The 15513-nt window shown below is 34.8% G+C and overlaps 1 protein-coding gene across 1 annotated transcript in view; it reads left to right on the top strand.

Moving 5' to 3' along the window:
* ANKRD13C (ankyrin repeat domain 13C) overlaps positions 1 to 15513 on the top strand; it is a 127606-nt gene that overhangs the window by 82359 nt on the left and 29734 nt on the right. The window contains exons 10-12 of the mRNA XM_037826935.1: positions 3413 to 3492; positions 4755 to 4853; positions 7409 to 7509. Of these exons, the coding sequence (XP_037682863.1) occupies positions 3413 to 3492; positions 4755 to 4853; positions 7409 to 7509 (280 nt within the window). The remainder of the gene's footprint in view (positions 1 to 3412; positions 3493 to 4754; positions 4854 to 7408; positions 7510 to 15513) is intronic.

Below are 15513 nucleotides of genomic sequence, written 5' to 3' on the forward strand. Positions count from 1 at the left end.
TAAGACAGGAGGGTAAATAATTTTCTCTTTTATTTCATTGTGGCTAGAACTATAAATATTTGATAAATGAATGTACTGTCCTTCTTACTTCTTCTTTATCTTTGCCTGTTTATTTTTGAGATAGTGACATTAGATGTTTTCTGAATTATTGAAGGTAGTTAGAGTATGAGTTTAGGTTTTACATTCCTCATCTGTGGAGTTAAATCACAGTTTATTAATTGTTGCTGGTAAAAGAGAGATGTAAAATCTCTGGGAATTTTTTTATACTAGTGTTAATTTTCAAAAAGCATTATATTAATTTCTTTAACCTGGCATGAATAATTTATTAAGAACTACTGATAGCCATGACATTGCTGTTATTTGTTTGCACTGTAATCCTTTTAAGATTATACTTTTATATTTGTTTTAGAATAAATAAAATATATCTTATATGTTGTTTGAACTTTCGATAGGGAAGAATTGAAGAATTATATTTCAGAATCTTTTTGGGGTTCAAGTATAAATATTTGGAAGACATTTAAAGAAAATTGTATTTCTATTAGATATTCATCTATAAATATAATTTGGTTTGGTTGAATCATTTAAGATGTAGGATACAAGACCATCAAAATAGAGTTGATAAGTCTAATTATAGCTCCATATTGCTGTTTTCTTTCTTAGATATTAAATTTACTAACGGAATGCAGAATGGAATTGATATTAGTTTACATATAGTCAACAGTGGGCATAAAAGGACAAAAGAAACATTTGTATGCATTTTATAGATAATTTTATAATTTTAGTTCTTTAAAGCCTATACAATAAGCTTTTAATAAGGTTTATATGTATACATATCCAACCACATATATATACAAATACATACAAGTTTTAACGTGAACTTAAAAATAAGGTGTGAAAAAGAATAAAGAGAGGGATCTAACAAATTCAAGAAACATTCCCATTTTTAATGTTGAACAGGAGTTAAAAATCTTAAGTTTTAATAAAAATGTTATAAACCAACATTGAAAATTAATGGCTGCTAGGTCTCACTGGTAATATAAAAACTAATCAAGTGAGGAAATAGACATATGCTGTATCAACTTTACATCAGGGTGAAATGTAGGTTAATTACTTGTATATGCACTTAATTAGTGACCATTTTGTGCAAAGCATATTATATTGGAGAATAATAAAACATAATCTAGTGACTTAATCTGAATGGACTATCGTAACTGAAACCCAGCTTCTGCAGATTAAAAACTGAATCCATATTCACCTCAACCAGCGCTCCGGTTTGCTAATGCTGCCGTTATGCAAAATACCAGAAATGGATTGGCTTTCATAAAGGGGATTTAATAAGTTACAAATTTAGAGTTCTAAGGCCATAAAAGTGTCCAATCTAAGGCAGCAACAAGATGATGCCTTCACTGAAGGATGGCCTATGGCGTCTGGAAAACCTCTGTTAAGTGGGAAGCCACGTGGCTGATGTCTGCTCTGGGGTTCTGGTTTCAAAATGGTGTTTTCCAAAATACGTCTGGGCTTGCCTCTCTCAGCTTCTCCAGAGCAGTCGGCTCCCATGCATCTCTCCAGAAGTCTCTCAACTGCAGCACTGAGCTCCTTCTGTCTTTCAGACTACTTTTTCACTGCTCTGTCTTGCCACTTACTCTCACCTTTTGCTACATTTCCTTCATGTCTGCTACCTGGGCTAACTGGTCACACTCTCCAGTTGTCCTGTACAGAATGTGTTTTCTTACCATTGTGCTTTCTTCCATCTCCTTCAACTGGTTATTTTATCTTCCTTCTAGAGTCCTCAGATTAAGAACGAATGCTGACACAACTTTCTGGCTCCACTAGTCTGTGTCAGAAACCCATTCTCCATGCTTTTATATCATCCTCTACATCCCTCCATCATAGCCCCTATAACCCTGAATTATAATTATTTGGTTTTTGTTTGTCTCCTTGTAAGCTTCTCAAGGGTAGGAATTTTGTCTTTTGTATTGCCTGATGCTCAAAAACTGTTTCCTTTCTCCTCCCATCTTCTATTTCAAAGATCATCAAGAATCAACAAAATCTATGGCCGTTTTAAAGGCTCTTTCTCTTAAAGTCTATGTAGACTGATACTGAAACAACCTTTTCTTTGGGTCTCTATGAAAGCTTGATGCTGATTTTTCCTCTTTCCTCATTGATTACTTCTTGGCTCCTTTCTTTCCTCTTTCTTTCTTAACATATGTAATTTATCAGCCCTCTGCTTTCTTAGTATTTTTCCATTAGTCAGAGAATTCCTGAATCTTTATTACAATTCCTATTCTTTCCTTTATTTTCTGTTATTACCTTGTAGGACTTTCCCAGTGTATAATAATTCCTATTTATTGAACTCTTTATTATTGTCAGGCATTAAGCTTTATACATATGCTATATCCTTTAATTTTTGCAGTTGTGGGGTAGGTGGTAATACTCTCATTTTGCAGGTGTATTAAATTGACACAATAAAGAAACTGTAATTTGCCCAAATTCACATAAAACCCAAGCAGTGGAACTGGGATTCTAACTCAGTTTCATGTCTTCAAAATCCTTGATTTTAACAACTCTCATATACTGTCTGTTAATATCTTGCACTCATTATATCCAAAACTATACTCTGGATGGGACCCTAGTGTACTCTCTGTAATCAGTTTTATTACGTGTTGTCCTTTTGCTCCATAATTCATCCTGTTACTTTTTACTTAGCAATTTTCAATTTCCATCACCACTCCTGGTTTAGTTCCTTATTGCCAGTTCATCCTGTGGTGAGACAAATTCATATTTAACAAAGATAATGTATAAGCTTTAAAATTTATTTAAGACCTTTACCCTCTATTGTTATTTCCCATTTGAACTTGTCCCTAGTTCAAGTCAATCTACTTGTGTTTTTCGCTTTTGTATATGAAATTCTCCTTTTCTAAGTATTTATTTTGATTTCATTTAAATCTGAACTCCAATCCCATGGTGTTGGTTTATCGTCCATAGAATATTGCTCAATGTTCTATACTCTCAGTTGGCCTTTAATTATATACTGTTTTGTATTTCTGGCTATCTGTACATTCTGTATGTGTTTTTTCTTTCCAACTGAATTGTAAGCTCCTTGAACTTGGAGTTAGTTCTTAAACTTCTCTGTAGTGCCTATGTTCAGTATCTAGCAGCATAATGCCAGATAACTGAAACATTAAATGAGTGGATTTTATTACTTTGATCCTGTCTTATTTGATTTTTAGGAAAAAAAATTGCTAATATTAGACAGAGCTTAAATCACCAGGGTTACCTTGCAAGTAACCTCTTAAAGTATTATATAGAAGAGATTAAGTATATGGGTAGTTTGAATAGTTTGTTGTGTGTTTTAATTTTATGTTTTTTTAAGATATGACATTTTTCGTTCTCCCTCCCCTTTTTTGTGCAGCCGGTTCGAAGACAGTCCCTTAGCCCCCCTCCTCACAACACTATTACATGGGAAGAATATATATCTGCTGAAAATGGAAAGTAGGTTTGCTTTTTTTGATTATGCATACTTTATTTTTTAGAAAGAAAAATTTGTAAACACTTATTTAACAATCTTCAGCTATAATAATTTTTAAGAGAGAATTATTGGTATATTTTTGTCTGAAGTAATTCTTTTTTAAAGACCTTTTAAAAATATGAATTAAACATGACGAGTAAGAGGTAAATTCCAATTTATGTGTACTTTTAAAATAAGGTTTGTAGAGCCTTCTTTTTGTATCTCTCTTGCCAATTTACACATACCCCCAAACATACAGGACATTATTCTAAGGAAATATAATGAGGGGAATTGTCCAGTACAGTTACTTATATGAAATCTTCCATTGTATGATGAACTTTTGTATTCTGTGATTATCTGAGTCTTTAGCATAATGTGTAAGACCTTTCACTCTCTGTCTTCTCTTTGCCTTTCCAAGCTTACTTCCTGTCATATTTTCTTTGTTTCAGCCAATGCCAGACTATTTCCCACCATACTACCTAACAGGACCTTTGCTTAATTTTATATTACTAACACTTAGTACTGAGTATTTAGCACATAGTTCATGTTCAGTAAATATTTTTTGAATCAAAGAATGATGAATGAATAAATAAAGGGTTTATTTTGAATGAATGAATGAATAAATAAACACTTTATTTTAGCCAACTATGTCAAGGAAAGTACAGATCTTTGTAGAAAATATTATTTCTTTCTGGAGGAGATTAAAATATTACCTAACTTCCTTGCTTAGAAAGAAGTTGTCATGATTATTATTACTTGCTTATTGAAAGGCTCATTATTACATTTTGGAGAAGTTAAAATATATTTTTATCTTAATAGTCTGTAAAGAATATGATTGGAATTTACCTCTGGTTCATTCTTCACATTACTTCTTTTTGATCAGTGCTGGACTGTAAAGTAGAATGAATTTTAAAGATATGCAATATATTTTTTAAATTTGTTTGCCATTAATTTTCTTTGTTCCTAAAAACATTGATTATTGAAAGTATATTTAATGTGAAATTAGTTGAACTCTGATTTTTTTCTTAATTTTCACACCTTACTATTGTTCTTATTTTTGATACCGTTTCTCATTTCTCATTCATGTCTAATTCCCATTTTGCATAATTTTAATTTATTTTTATACCTGGAGTAAGAAAAATTGAAGTATTAATGAATGGTATTGGAAGATGATAGATTCTTCTTTAGAAAGAAGATTGATGTGGAAAAGTTTCCTAGCATTTTCTTTTTTTTCCCCCCATTTTAGAGCTCCTCATCTGGGTAGAGAACTGGTGTGCAAAGAGAGTAAGAAAACATTTAAAGCCACAATAGCCATGAGCCAGGAATTTCCCTTAGGAATTGAGTTGTAAGTTTGTTTGTTTTTTTTCAACTATACATATTATTGAAAGAAGTGGCCAAATCCTAAAGATCATAATTATATTTGCATCTCAGTGGTGCACTTGAGACTTTCGAAATGTGAAAGCAAGTATCTATAGCTTTTGATAGTGTATGCGCTCTTCTCCTAGAAATTTTCTGATTCACAAAAGTATTAATATTTTATAATTTTCACCAGCTAAATTTTGGATAGTTTTTTAAATTAAAAAAGTAATTCATGAATACATGCTGGTTGTAAAAACAACAAAACTATGAAAGTTTAAGTATGAAAGTGACAGTTTTCTTTTATTCTATTAATAGTTAACAGTTTGGTGTATTTTTATTTATACATTTTTCTATGCTTTTGCGTTTTTTATAAAAACGGAGAAATAGTCTGTTTTCTTTATGTTCTCATATTTTCTCTTTTAAAGTGAATGTTTCTAGGAATTCTAACAGTAATTACATTTTGTCTATCTTTTTCTTTTTTCCTTGGTATTTTATAGTAGGGATGTACTGTCATTTATTTTTTCATTTCTCTACTAATAAACATTTTGGTTGTTTGCAGTTTGTCACCATTATAAACAATAATGCAATAAATATCTTAAATATATCCTTTCAAACCTGTACACACCAGATGCAAAAATTCAACTAGGAGAGATGTTTGGAATGGGAATTGGGTAGCTAGAACTGACTCTGACAGAACTTTACCTTTGGGTTCCTTTCTAAATTAGAAGGTGATTTGATGCCCTACGGTATTTTCCTTCCCTATATCCTTCACAACCTGACCTAATACATTAAAAAGGAAAATCTCAGAGAAGAGATTAGGATCCATATTTTTCAACAAAGTCCATACAAGTAGCATTAACTGAACCCTTTCCCTCATCTCCTTCTCACTATCTTCCCCCACTAGACTCAAACTGTAGTTCAGCTGTAGATAGGTCTCAGAAAATGTGGAAAGTGTGTCAGCCATACATATAATGTAATTCATCATAGCTAGGACTCCACTGACTGAAAGAGGCACTGATTTTATATTCTTAGAAGAAAAATGCAGCAAGTTATAAGAAGTCAGCCATTTTGGGAGTTATCCTAGTGATAGAGATGTTAATAGTTGAAAAAAAAATGGGTATTTTAGAATTGATAAAGTATGGCAGTTATAACTACTCACCCTGAAAATTGTAAAAATAAAGGAAAAACATAGTATTACAAGCAAAATAAATAGCTCATTCTAGAATAAGACATAAGTTAAAGAACAGAAGAAAATACCCTATTAATACCATAGAAAAACATTTAAAAAAACACATGGAATCAGTGAACCAGAGCACTCTTAAGATGAGATGATAAAACAACAGAGTGAAATGAAAAGGAGATTGTAAAGCTAAGGAAGTAAATTGAGGCCTCAACAGTACTATTATAAAACAAATACATCAATAACAACAGTGAACAGAATAGATGTGACTGAAAATTAAATTTGACAGATTGTGAATGCAGAAGAAGAGATTAAAGGAATTAGAGAGGTCATAAAAACGGTCACTTAAGGATCATTCTTGAAATTGAAAGCCTCCAAAATGTAACCAAAATAGTATTCAAATATGAGAGAAATAAATTTATCTTTAAATGATGAACAATCTGCAGGACATAAAGCTCTAATAAAAATCAATACAGATGATCAGTAACAAGAATTATCCTGATTAAATTATTAGCCTTCAATTATTAATTCAAAAATCTAAGGCATCCTGGTAGAAAAGGCAAATTATTTACTAGAGGGGTAAAAATCATCCTGGCCTTGTATTTTTTTCTCATGTCTTGGTATTTCTGAGGCAAAGAGAGTGTGATCTGATAATGTATCTAGCTAAGATGTCATTTACATTTCAAGGCAACTAAAGATATTCTCAGACTCAAAAGAATTAAAAAATTATAGTAGTGATGGGCCTTTCTTGAAAGCAAAATATTGCTACTTGAGAATGAAATCCATCCGACCAAAAAATGAAAGGAGAAGTTGTAGTATAATGACAGATGTGATACTGAATCCTAGGAGACATGAAATTAAGACTTTGTATTTTGGAGAGAGCGATATTATGACCAGAAATTTATACCAGCCAAATTCCCCTTTAAGTATAAACCTAAATAACACTCATTTATCAAATTTACACAAAGTCAAGGAATACTGAGCACATGAGCCCTTCACATAAAAAACTGACAATGAAATTCAGCCAAGAAATCATAACTTTCAAGAATTCAGGAATGTGTAGACTGCAGTAAGAGGTCAGGGGTAAGCACTGAATCCATTTAAATATAGAACCAACTAAAATAAAAAACTAGGAATTATGGTTGCCCAATTAAATTTAAACGTTATAAATCCTGACAGTAAAAAGAATACTAAAACAAAAAAATTAGAGGAGGAAGAAGGAAATATGTGTATGATTTCCTAATCCTCAGTAGTTGGAAGTTGGTGATACTGGCTTAGTTAGAATATGTAGTTAAAAAACATCAGGACACAAAGAAATCAGTTTGAACAATGAAAACATTTTTTCTTCTTCTATTTTTCAGATTATTGAATGTTTTAGAGGTAATCGCTCCCTTCAAGCACTTTAACAAGCTTAGAGAATTTGTTCAGATGAAGCTTCCTCCAGGCTTTCCTGTAAAGCTAGGTAAGAGAAAAATTTTGATGTATTTTTAGTGTCTGTTAGGAAAATGGACTTGTTTATAAACATTTAATAAATATGCTTTGAAGGGAAATAGATTTTCTAGTTGATTATATGCATTAGTACTCATGTAATGTCAAATATATAAAGTGCTTGTTGAGAGTTCTAAAAAATTTAGTTGATTTAAATTAAATGTAAGGAATATTAAGATATTTCTCACAGGAAGTTGTGGGTGAACTAAAATGATTATTGTGATTATGTTTATAATGTTAAATATCACATTCTGAGTTTCTGGATAGCAGTAATGACTCTAAAGTCAACAGTCATTCATGGATAAGTTAATATTCATATATTTTGGTTTTCACTCTTAAATGTCATCTTAAACAATGATCTTTAGAAACAGTAAACTATTTTTTTGGTATATATTTATCTTTCTAACTTAAATCAGAAAACTGGGAATAAGAGACTATTAAAAGGTGTTTTATTAGTTTAGGCTTAGATAGGGAGTTGTGGAATTTAGTTACTCCTCTGGAACAACTAGCATATAGACAGGAAAACATAGTAAATAGTCTGGAACAACTGCTGGGGGACACCTGTGACCAGAGACATATTGTACACTAGTCTGGAATAGATAGACTGTCTGAGATCACAGCATAAGAACTATACGTAAAGCTTTCCAACTGCTGAGCTGGCTCCCCTCCCCTGCCAGCACGGGAAGCTGAGCTGAAACACTTTCCTGAGGGAAAAAGAAGCATTCTACTAGGAGGAAGAGAAGGTAGTTCAACCAAGCTTGAACTGCAGTTTTAGTTAACAAATTTGGACTACTGAATACAAGCTCTGAGCACAGATAAACCCAGAGCAAGCAAGAAACTACCCTGAGGTTGCTCCTGGCAGAGAGGAGGTGGGGCTGATGGAAAAAAAATACATAAATAAATAAATACAAGGGCTTTTGGATTTGACAGAGCTCAGAATACTGGAAAAGGAGTAAGTGCCAAGAAAAGGGGCACATAGAATCAGGCACCAACTCTGGTTCTTGACTGGTAACCGGGGGGCTGAGGAATGGTTCTGAAAAGGGGATTTTTTTCTTTTTTTCTCTCATTCTCAGTAGCTCACTAAAGAAAGATCAGGCAATTGTCAGCACTGACCCAGTCAAGGGTGGAGTTAAGATAGACAAAGGAAGAAGCCAAATGTAGCAGATAAATCCCTAAAGAGCTTATCTTCCCTAAGAAAATGGGGAGGCGGGCTCCAGGTCAAGTGGCTGCCCTCCCTTAGAGAACTCAAGACCCAAGGGCCTGGGAGAAAAAATAAACAGAAACAGCTTAAGCTTGACTTCTGACACTCTCAGCCCCTGGCAGGGATGGGGTCTACTGAGAATTAAAGGTAACACATCTCTTTATGCCATTGTGGAGCTGCAGGCTGACAGGTGCCACCTGCTGGGCACAGTAGGAAAAGCATAGCATCTAGAGGCCTCATGGGAAACTCTAACAAAACTTGCTGTGTCTCTTCCTCAGGGAAACTTGATAATGATTACACCCACTTCCTGAGACCTGAGCCCATCTGGTCTTGGAAAATCTTATTGGGGTAACTAAGGAAACTACATGCCTACACAACAAAAAATTATGAATCATACTAGAAAAAATGAAAATATGGCCCAGTCAAAGGAACAAACTTCCACTTCAAATGAGATACAGGAGTTGAAACAAATAATTAAAGATCTTCAAACAAATATGCTAAATCAAGTCAAAAGTCAAATCAGTGATCATGAGGGAAGATATGGCAAAAGAGATGAAGGACATAAAGAAGACATTGGGCAGACATGAAAAAATTGAAAGTTTGAAAAAACAATTGGCAGTACTTAATGGAATGAAAGACAGAAAAGGATATTGAAAACACATGGAGACATAACAATTGCAGATTTGAACAGGCAAAGGAAAGGATTCAGGTACTAGAGGACAGGACATCTGAAGTCCTACACAAAAAAGAACAAATATGGAAAAGAATGGAAAAATATGAGCAAGGTCTCAGGAAATTGAATGACAACATGAGATGCATGAATATACATGTCATGGGTGTCCCAGAAGGAGAAGAGAAGGGGAAAGGAACAGAAACAATAATGGAGGAAATAATCACTGAAAAGTCTCCATCTCTTATGAAAGACATGAAATTGCAGATCCAAGAAGTGCAGCATACCCCAAACAGAATAAATCCAAATAGACCTACTCCAAGACACTTTAATCAGATTATCAAATGTCAAAGACAAAGAGAGAATTCTGAAAGCAGCAAGAAAAAGTGATCCATCACATACAAAGGAAGCTGGATAAGACTATGTGCATATTTTTCAGTAGAAACCATGGAGGCGAGAAGGCAGTGCCATGATATATTTAAGATACTGAAAGAGAAAAACTGCCAACCAAGAATTCTATATTCAGCAAAACTGTCCGTCAGAAATGAGGGAGAGTTTAAAATATTTTCAGACAAACAGACACTAAGAGAGTTTGTGAACAAGAGACCTACTCTACAAGAAATAGTAATGGGAGCACTATAGGCAGAAGGAAAAGACAGGAGAGAGAGGTCTGGAGAAGAGAGTAGAAAGGAAGACTATCAGTGAGACCAAAAAGAGAGAGAGAGGGAAAATAAGATAAAATAAGATATGACATACAAAATTCCAGAAGTCAAAATGGTAGACAGTAGACATTATGTTGAGTGAAATTAGCCAGAAACAAAAGGATGGCTACTCTATGGACTCAATAATATGAACTAACATTGTTGAGCAAAATTTGAGAGTTAAAGTTGAGAACACAGGTCATCAGGAGATACAAAAAGGTTAGAAATTGGACATATGATGCTGAAGAAGTACATAAGGGTAAACAGGATTGATTTTATAGATCTAGAAATGGATACCATAATACTGTGATGGTAGCACAATATTGTAAGTACTCTGAACAAAGATGAGTGTGAATACGGTTGACAAAGGAAGGCTAGGGGCATGTATGACACCAGAAGGAAAGATAGAAGATAAAGACTGGGATTGTAAAACTTAGTGAAACCTAGAGTGGTCAATGATGGTGATTAAATGTACAAATATATGAATGTTTTAAAACAGGGAGAACAAATGAATGCCAACATTGCAAGGTGTTGTAAGATGCTTCCATTAATTGTAACAAAGGCAATATTCTAAAACTATAATGGGGGTTATAAGGCAGTGATATGGGATTCTTGGTGGTGGTGTTGTCGTCTGACCTTTTCATTGTCTTTTATTTATTTTTATTTTTCTTCTATTTTTCGTATTTTTCTCTTTTTTTTTTCCTTCTTTTCCTCTTTCTTTGTAGAAACTACAGAAATGTCCTCATGTAGGTTGTGGAGGTGAATGCGTAACTGTGACTATACTGGGAATCATGGATTGTTTGCTTAGAATGGATTGTATGGTGTGTGAATAAAACTGTTTAAAAATAAACAGAGGAATAGAAGTGATGCAGAAAATGTGGAGAGATGGAAGTACCTATTCATTGTTGGTAGGGAAGTAGAATGGTGCAGCCCATCTGGAGGGCAGTGTGGTGGTTCCACAGGAAGCTTAAGTATTGGGTTGCCATATGGTCCTGCAACCCCATTGTTTGGTATATACTTGAAAGAACTGAGAGCAGGGACATGAATGGACATTGCATACTGGTATTTATGGTGGCATTATTCACGTTTTGCAGTGGATGGAGGTGACCTAAGGGTACACTGACTGATAAATGGAATGGTGCACTGTGATGTACACATTCAATGGAATATTGAGCAGCAGCAAGAAGAAATGAAGTTGTTGAGTTATGCAACGAGGTGAATGGCCCTTGAGGACAGTATGTTCAGTGAAATAAGCCAGAATTGAAAAGATACACATTACAGTGCCTCACTAATATGGACTAACTATAATGTGCAAACTCTGAGGATTAAATCTGAGAGCATAGGTTATTAGGGGAAGGCTTATGGTAAAGGTCCCTAGATTGTAAGCTCATATAGCAGTCACATCTATTCATGAGTTGTAATGGTTATTTCTAAATTCTGAGATGTTGAGCTGTTTCTGTATAACCTGGTCGGTCCCTGGAACTTTGGGTATCTATCTGACACCTGAGACTCAGAGCCAGAGTTTGGCAGCTATGAATGTCAGCATTCCCCCATACAGCAAATGTTAAAGAAGCTGAAAGAGAGATCCGACTTTAGTTAGACATATGAACAAAATGGACTTGGTTAGGACTAAGGTAAACCAGACTAAAGGGAAAAGGATGATACTATTTTAAAAAACTTCAACTTCTATGTTAGACCACAGTAAGAGATGTTTATTTGATTGGAAAATCTATATTTTCTGTAACAAGCTATATAATTTAACCTATATGGTCAGTTTATTCAAACACCATAATTACATAGAACCTTGAATAGGGGTGAGATCTGGTTGGTTTGTGCAGTTTAGCATGAAGCCCCAATACATCCCAGAGTAATTTGGGCAGTGAATAAAAATGTATTTGCAATGCCCCCTTGAGGGATTGGGGAAAAATTGGAAATTTTTAACTTCCCCACCTGGGGAATTCCTGATATACTCACAAGCATTGGGACTACCATTATAGTATGTCAAGCTGTTGATCTTGAGGCTTGCCCTTATGAAGCTTGTTACTGCAAAGGAGAGGCTAAGCCTGCTGTTTTTTGTTTTTTTTTTTAATTCATTTTTATTGAGATATATTCACATATCATGCAGTCATACAAAGCATACATTCAGTTGTTCACAGTACCATTATATAGTTGTGCATTCATCACCAAAATTAATTTTTGAACATTTTCATTACCACACATACAAAAATAATAAGAATAAAAATTAAAGTGAAAAAGAACAATTAAAGTAAAAAAGAACACTGTGTGACTCCCCCCCCCCCCCCCATTTTTCTACTGTTGATCCATACACTGGACAAAGGGGAGTGTGGTCCATGTGGCTTTCCCAATCACATTGTCACTCCTCATAAGCTACATTTTTATACAGCCGTCTTCAAGAGTCATGGGTTCTGGGCTGTAGTTTGATAGTTCCAGTTATTTACTGCTAGCTATTCCAATTCATTAGAACCTAAAAAGGGTTGTCTATATTGTGCATTAAGAGTGCCCACCCGAGTGACCTCTTGGCTCCTTTTGGAATCTCTCAGCCACTGAAACTTATTTCATTTCTTTTCACATCCCCCTTTTGGTCAAGAAGATGTTCTCCATCCCATAATGGCGGTTCTAGATTCCTCCCTGGGAATCATATTCCATGTTGCCAGGGCAGTTCACTCCCTTGGGTGTCAGATCCCATGTAGGGGAGTGATTTCACCTGCCAAGTTGTAAGCCTACTTTTAATTGTGCCTAAGAGTCACCCCCAGAGAACCTCTTTCATTGCTCAGATGTGGCCTCTCTCTAAGCCAACACTACAGGTAAACTCATTGACCTCCCCACCCTATGTGGGGCATGAATCCCAGGGTGGAAATCTCCCTGGCAATGTGGGACATGACTCTTGGGGATGAGCCTGGACCCGGCCTTGTGGGATTGAGAAAGACTTCTTGACCAGAAGGGCGATGAGAAATGAAGCAAAATGAAATTTCAGGGGCTGAGAGATTTCAAATGGAGTTGAGATGTCATTCTGGAGGTTATTCTTATGCATTTTATAGCTATCCCTTTTTTGTTATTAGTGTAGTAGAATAGCTGAAACTGTTGAACTGCAATCCAGTTTCCTTGATTCTTGAAGACAATTGTATAACTATATAGCTTACATGGCATGGCTGTGTGATCGCGAAAACACTGGCTCACACTCCCTTTATCCAGTGTATGGACAGATGAATAGAATAAAGAGGGACAAAAAGTAAATGAAAGGAGTGTTAGGTGTTTTGGGTGCCCTTTTATACTTTTATTTTTATTCTTATTTTCATTTTTATTTCTTGAAGTAATGAAAATGTTCGAAAAATTGTGTTGATAAATGCACAAGTATATGATATTGTGAACAATTGATTGTACACTTTGGATGATTGTATGGTATATGAATTGCATATCACTTTTAAACTGCATTAAAAATAGGATGAACCCTATTAAAAACCCAGAATTAGTTTAACATTCAGTAATTCAATAATGTGCATGCTTTAGAAGCTGTACTGAGTGTTAGATGATGAAAATAAGTGCCCTATATATCTATATCTATATATATATATATTGGGTGCTGTCTGCCCTGTCACTTCCATTCTCCTAGAAGCAGCCCCTACTCCCCATCTCATGATGCAAATGTCTGCTATTCGCTGCTGTGTTGTTACTTGGGGCCCTTGATGGGGCCGATCTGGGTCAACGAATTCTTCTCCCCAAGGGAGCAAAAGGGGGAATTTTAAATCTTTCTGTGAATCTGTAAAATACAACACTTGGGAACTACCATCAGCCATACTTTCCTCCTCATGGGAGAGAAAAGAAAGCTACAACAGAGAGGGAAGCATAATCAAAAACCAAAGCATCCTTTCAGGCATTCCTGGGCCCTGAACACATTGTTTTCCTTTCCATGGTTGGTTGTGTGCCCATCTTAGGTCTGGCTTAAACTAGGTTTGCAACCACAATAATAAATTGTGAGAACTGAGATATGCATGTTATGTATGTTAATTATAGACATGTATATATATACACATATATATTAATAAATGTATGTTAATTAGCATGCATACAAATATTTCCCCGAATGGGGGGAAAAAAAAAAAACAGAGTTTAGGCTTAGATTTGATATTAAGCTTTGGGAGAACCTTCAAACACCATCCATCTATCCTTCTACCCAGTGTTTAATCAGTGCTGCTCTGTGCCAGATGGTTTTCTTGGGACTGGAGGCTGAGCAAAAGTCCCTAACTGCCTTCTAGGTGTTTACATGCTAGTTGGGGAGACAAATTACAAAAATTTGGAAATTGTTGTTAATTCAGTTACATGATTTCAAAATCAGCTCGAGCTTTAAATGCTGATGATGAATGATCTCTCTGATTTGCTGCTTCTCATTTTGCTCAAAGGCTGAACTTGAACTTCTTTCATCAAAACCCCATTGTTTCATACTACTACCACCTCTACTCTAAGCAGGCGATTTTGCTTTCTTTCTTACAAAAAGATAGACTCTCAGGAATGAAAACTACCTCATTTATTCTCAACTCCCACAGAGGCTTTTATCCTGCAAGCCCGATCTTTTCCTTTATCCTTCCTGTCTCAGTGGAAGTGGTGCCCCTCTTTTTAGCTTGAACAATCTTTCCATTTGTATTATGGATCCATTCTCTTAGCCCCTTAGAATCCATGCTGTATTAGTCACTCCATATATTTGCTTTACCTTCCACTTCTTTTCTCAACTGCCTTGGCTCTTTGGCTTGTTCAGGTCTTTCTCCTTTTATAATTCAGCCAACCAACCAAAAATAATTATCCCTTTAACTCTACCCTAGCACTTGCTTTTTACAGCCAAGCTTCTTGAATGGCTCCATTTTTTTAAAATTCAATTTCATTGAGGTATATTCACAAACCATACAGTCATCCACAGTGTACAATCAATTATATAGTTGCAACCATTTTATATAGCTGTGCATTCATCACCACAATCAATTTTTGAACATTTTCATTACCACAAACAAAAAAGAATAAGAAGAAAAATTAAAGAGAACACCCAAAACATCTCGTATCCCTCCCCCCCATCCCTCCCTATTATTCATTTCCTTTTTGTCCTCATTTTTCTACACATCTGTTAAAAGACTACTTTTATCTCTCCATTTTTACTTTCTATTTTTGGGAGGCAAGGTTTCTATATTTGGACTCGTAAAATGATGACACCAGGAGACTGTGATAAGTTTAAGTATATATAATATATACCTAGAGCAACCACTATGAAAGCTATACAAAGAGATACACTCAAAACCACTATGGATACATCAAAAAGGAATTCTAAAAAAAAATCCAAGTAACTCACAGCATTGCAGGAAAAAGAAAATAGAGAAATGAAAACAGAACAAATAGAACACA

This window comes from Choloepus didactylus, chromosome 2 (genome assembly GCF_015220235.1).
Source record: "Choloepus didactylus isolate mChoDid1 chromosome 2, mChoDid1.pri, whole genome shotgun sequence".
NCBI classification, from domain to species: domain Eukaryota; kingdom Metazoa; phylum Chordata; class Mammalia; order Pilosa; family Megalonychidae; genus Choloepus; species Choloepus didactylus.